Source organism: Chaetura pelagica, unplaced genomic scaffold (assembly GCF_000747805.2).
Source record: "Chaetura pelagica isolate M959 unplaced genomic scaffold, ChaPel_1.0 scaffold205, whole genome shotgun sequence".
Classification (NCBI taxonomy): Eukaryota; Metazoa; Chordata; class Aves; order Apodiformes; family Apodidae; genus Chaetura; species Chaetura pelagica.
In genome coordinates, this window is record NW_009953318.1 from 843,160 (window position 1) to 847,871 (window position 4,712).

General features: G+C 37.1%; 1 protein-coding gene across 1 annotated transcript; it reads right to left on the reverse strand.

Moving 5' to 3' along the window:
• Positions 1–401: 401 nt before the first annotated feature.
• SFTPD (surfactant protein D) lies at positions 402–4,475 on the reverse strand. The gene is made up of 4 exons (XM_009998129.1): positions 4,283–4,475; positions 2,970–3,077; positions 2,250–2,339; positions 402–781 (listed from the first exon to the last, which is right to left on the reverse strand). The coding sequence occupies exons 1-4, from the start codon at positions 4,473–4,475 to the stop codon at positions 402–404; spliced, it is 771 nt and encodes a 256-aa protein (XP_009996431.1).
• Positions 4,476–4,712: the final 237 nt, after the last annotated feature.

Below are 4,712 nucleotides of genomic sequence, written 5' to 3' on the forward strand. Positions count from 1 at the left end.
CTTACACAATAAAAGAACATATCAGAAGAAACGTGTGGAGAGTATTCTCTCCAAGTTTACAGCTCAGCTTAAAGACAGAATATATACAAATTTTTCATTAGTTTCATTATTATAAAAAATGCTTTCCTCATGCTGCTTTTCTGAAGAACTCACAGGAAGGTAACAACAGCCTGCTGAGCATGCCATAACTTATTAGCCGTACTACTACTATGATAAACACAATATAACTCATACTGATTGAAAAGAATAAATCTGTTTTTTATTAGGAGATTAAAAACTAAATAGCAAAGGGAAAACAATATAACGACACTCAGGTTATGATTAATCCAGCCCACTCTTATGGGAACAAACTATATCAACCACAAAACTGGAAGCAAAAATTTTGGATTTTCTTGGATCCATCAGCTCAAGAGTTCACAAATAATTAAAGCATGAGAGTCTGAACAACTAATGTCATTCCATTTTCCAGAGTCTTGTATTACTACACAGTCTTCATTATTTGCATTATTTGGTTCTCCAGCTTTCCAGTTTGTGTAAGTTATAGCCCCTCCATTCAGATATATGAACGTGCTTTCAGTTTGTTCATCAGATATCCCCAGATATGCATTCTTTGAAGGTCTCATTAAGTCTTTCAAAGCTGTATTCTCAGCCTCATTCATAGGAGAAGCAAGGACACTTCCAGCTTGTGCACAAAGGGATTTTCCATTGTCAAAAGTATCTTCTTTTCCAGTTGAGACAAATATTTTTTTACCAATACTCTTTATGTTCTTCAAGATCAAAGCTAGAAACAGAAGTGAACATAATTGTATCATGCTATATTTACGTATCACAATTACACTTCAGAAGTAGCTAATAACCAGCTATAAACAGACTATTGCTGAAGCAGTAGGCAGAATCCAACAGAAGTCAACAAAAGTTAAGCAAAATAGACACAAAAATATCAAGCCCGAATTTCACAAGAAACTGGATCACTAGTCTTGTTCTAATGTTTTTTGCTTCCAGTTCATGTAGTATTACAGCTCTTAAGTCAGAATCTGATGGAATTCACACTCAAATTGCAAGCATGACAAAATGGCTTGCCAGGTTTCATTGCAAAAATCATAGATCAATTAAAATAATAAAAAGGAACTAAGCTGCCATTAGGAGATCTTCTGTACCTGTCAGCTTTATCACAAGCAACACAGCAGAAAGAGGAAATACAGAGACAGCTTTAGGGAGCCTGGGAAACCGAGTATTTCTCCAGAAAATATAAATTATCTGAAGAGAAGTAGGAATAACATCCGTGACAATCTTTCATGAAAAGTCCATGGAAAGCAAAGCTTTTGTCCATTTAGCAGATAAAATTGCTAGCAGCAATTCTTTTGAAACATGGTTGCTGTCTTTAATAGGCAAGTTGGTTTATGGTCTTTAACACATTTCTGTCTATCACCTTGTAAAAATGATACCAACCTGGGACATATGTACAGTTATAATTTCCCCTGGTGGGAATGGTACCAGCACAATCCTCTTGTGGGCAGGGAATCCTCATTACTCTCCTGTGCCAGGTAAAACCTCCATAGCAGTTTCAGACACCCTTTTTAGGTGCAATACTTGAGCACAGGAAGACAAAAGGGAGATGGCTGAAGAGATTGCTGCTACCAGCTGTTCAGCTTCTGTGCTCTTTTGCCCCAGTTACAAGCTTAGCACCACATATGACACAATCCCTTGGAAGGATGGCTTTATTTTGCTGGTGGTAGTGATGTGGTGAACTGCAGCCTATGTAATTTCCTCCCAAATTACTTCAAGAACAATGATAGACCTTGTGTTTTTCCTAATGTAGCATTTGTACCAGGGCTAGCAGTGCACTGATGAGACATTTTTTAAAAAAATTTTACACAGTATTGATTGACAATTACTTACTGCTGACCCAGGCAGACAGCATCCTAATCTATGTCTACTCAGAAAATTACCTAGAACTGAGGCAGTAAGAGAAATGCAACACAATGCTTTTAAGCACAAACATCCGGAAAACACGCCATGAAACAAAGCTCTTGCCCTGTATCTTGGCAAAGTCATTCTTAAAGTTTGGCAGGTCAGTTCAGGAAGGATGCGTTCAGTGAGACAGTGTTTAATCAATGACCATCTCCCATGAGCAACACAAGAAATATTTGAGTATTTGTTTGTACCTACTGTTTCAGTCCCTTCTCCAGCACAAGCACATTAATCTTGTTACCAGGCCAACAGAAAACAAATCAATGATTGGACGTTACCTGTTTTATATCTATTTAGTTCAGCCTCCAAAACCTGTACTTTTATTTCCAAAGCAGTTACTTGTCTCAGCAGGTCATCAGTTACTACACCTAGGAGTTAAGGGTATTATTTAGTAATTTATATTAAAATTACTACACAAGAACTGCCTCTGAGATGCTTAGCTCGCCTGTAACCTCTTGCCATGTGAGAGCTATTTTGTTTCCAGAGCAGAAACTACAGGCCACATGGCACATTTGTTCCATGGGAATTTGTCCAACTGTGAGAGCTTTATCCCTGACCAGGATGAATACTTGGGTGGGCTTTGAATTCTCAGGGCTGTCAAAGTCATCTTCTCTTCACAGGGAAAAGGCCAGTTTTCTAAGTCAAAACACACATGTAAACATTTTAAAATGAATCAAAGTTGACATAAAAAACACATGAACAAGCAAAGGATGAAATTTAAAAGATGCTGTTTATACTGTTAGATAGAGGGTTTGTTATTTTACTCACAGACAACAATAAACTAGTGACTCATTCCAGATACTTTTTCCCCCCAGATATGCTGGTCAACTCATCTCCAATTAACAGATAGTTTTTCTTCCTGCTCCTTACACTTCTGGAACTCACATCTTTCCTCAAATTATATTACAAGAATACTGGACATTGACACGGATATTTTTTTTAATTATGCTAAAAGGTTGCAAACTAGGTTATAGAAACATAACAAATTTCTTTCTTACTTCCACATTCTCCTTTTTCTCCTTTCTCTCCTTGTGGTCCTGAGTCTCCTTTTATTCCTGGAGGTCCCATTTTTCCAGGGGAACCATGTAGACCTCTCAGTCCTTCTCCTAGAGGTTGAATTAAAATGGTTTAAATGTTTTTTTCTAAGTCTTTCTCCCACTGTGTTTTCTTAGTGCTTAGAGAGAGTATACCCCCATAGACCCCCAGGAAAATAAAAACATCTCAGGAAAAATTAATTGTTCCTCTGGAAAGCTTAATTTTCCAGGAATTGAATTACTTTGATGAAAAAATCTTTACTACACCTAATAATGGCACTGAAAATTTAATGAAATAAATAGTGTCTCATGTCACTGCAGAAGTACACATGCTCTAAAACCAAAAAGCCAATATAATTCAGCCGTAATCCAATCACACATCATAGGATATGATCTAGCAAATGAGCTAAATAATAAGATTCAGTATACCTACCAGTCCAGCTGTTGAAACAACTAGTACTGGCTTTACTTATTTCACCATGAAGTTACAGAGGGCATACTGAGGGTGCATGGTCCACAAAATGTCTATTTAGAATATCAGTGTATGTCACTGAAATGTTTTGTGTTGGTTCATATGAAGTGGTATTGATAATGATGGGAGTTTGCTTGGAGGTTGAAAAGCAAATAGCTAGTTCCAAGGTGTGTGGTACAGACATGATAAAACAGACAGGATATGGTAAGTATGCAATTCCATATGTACTTATTGTTTGGACAGAAACTATGATTTGGCAACTTGGGAGAACAGGTGACTTGGTTCTACCACATGACAGAAAGCACTTGCTGATCTATTTGCTGTTTGCCGCAGTGCATGAAAAGTTACCTAACTGATAAATCATGCCTTGGGGGAATTCTGTTGTTGGGATGTAGTGAGTATGAAGAAATCAAGTTATGATCATCAGATTAGTGGCCAACCCTAGGCAAGCATGATTTCTGGTTTTGAGAGCTTGCCCCTGGAAAGAAAAAGCACTCATAATTTAGTAGCATATTGTAGGAAATTCAGAGAACAAATTGTACAATCAGATCAAAATCTTATTACATTTCTCTCTGTTTTGTGGGCTGCTGTGAAAATGTATTGTATGTTTTTTAATTATTCAAAGCAACGTATCTAGAATAGCATTATAAATGCAGAAAGCATTTTCAGCTTCTTGACATTGTGATGAGCCTACAAAAGGTTAATGGGGCAGAAGAAAGGAGAGATGTAAAAAAATGAAAAAATGAAAGAGGTAAGATAAGAAGTGTCAAAAATACAATATTGCTAAATGGTCATAGGTCTGTACCTGGTTCTCCCTTTTCACCTTTGGGACCATCTCTTCCATCTCTGCCTTGTAAGACATGGACTGCAGGAGCACTGTACTGAACTACTGTGCAGGAAGAAATTTTCTCTTCAGTCTTATCTGTGTTAATGGAACTTGTTACCATCAACAGTGACAGCCAAAACACCAAAGCATTGAAAGGAAGAAGTAGAGGCATTGTTAAGTCCACAGATCTGTGACAAATCAGACAGAGTAATTTAATAAATTTCTCTGTTTACATAATTTTAAAGGGTTGCCTAGAAGAAAGTTGCCTGTATTGCCTAGGAGATACACTCACATCTTCAGCCAAAAAAAACAACAACAGGGGTTTGAATAATTTAGTGTCTGAACCATTTAATCTAGCCTCTGATTGCATCTTCATGTATGGAAATCAGAAAAGAATAGCCAAGCTTAT

Excerpts from the sequence above, each read along its gene's own strand:
- SFTPD (XM_009998129.1), bottom strand. The coding sequence starts at position 4,475 with ATGCCTCTACTTCTTCCTTTCAATGCTTTGGTGTTTTGGCTGTCACTG. Across the intron at positions 3,078-4,282 it reads AGGTGAAAAGGGAGAACCAG|GAGAAGGACTGAGAGGTCTA; the intron begins GTACAGACCTAT and ends TTCAACCTCTAG. Across the intron at positions 2,340-2,969 it reads AGAAAAAGGAGAATGTGGAA|GTGTAGTAACTGATGACCTG; the intron begins GTAAGAAAGAAA and ends CTTAACTCCTAG.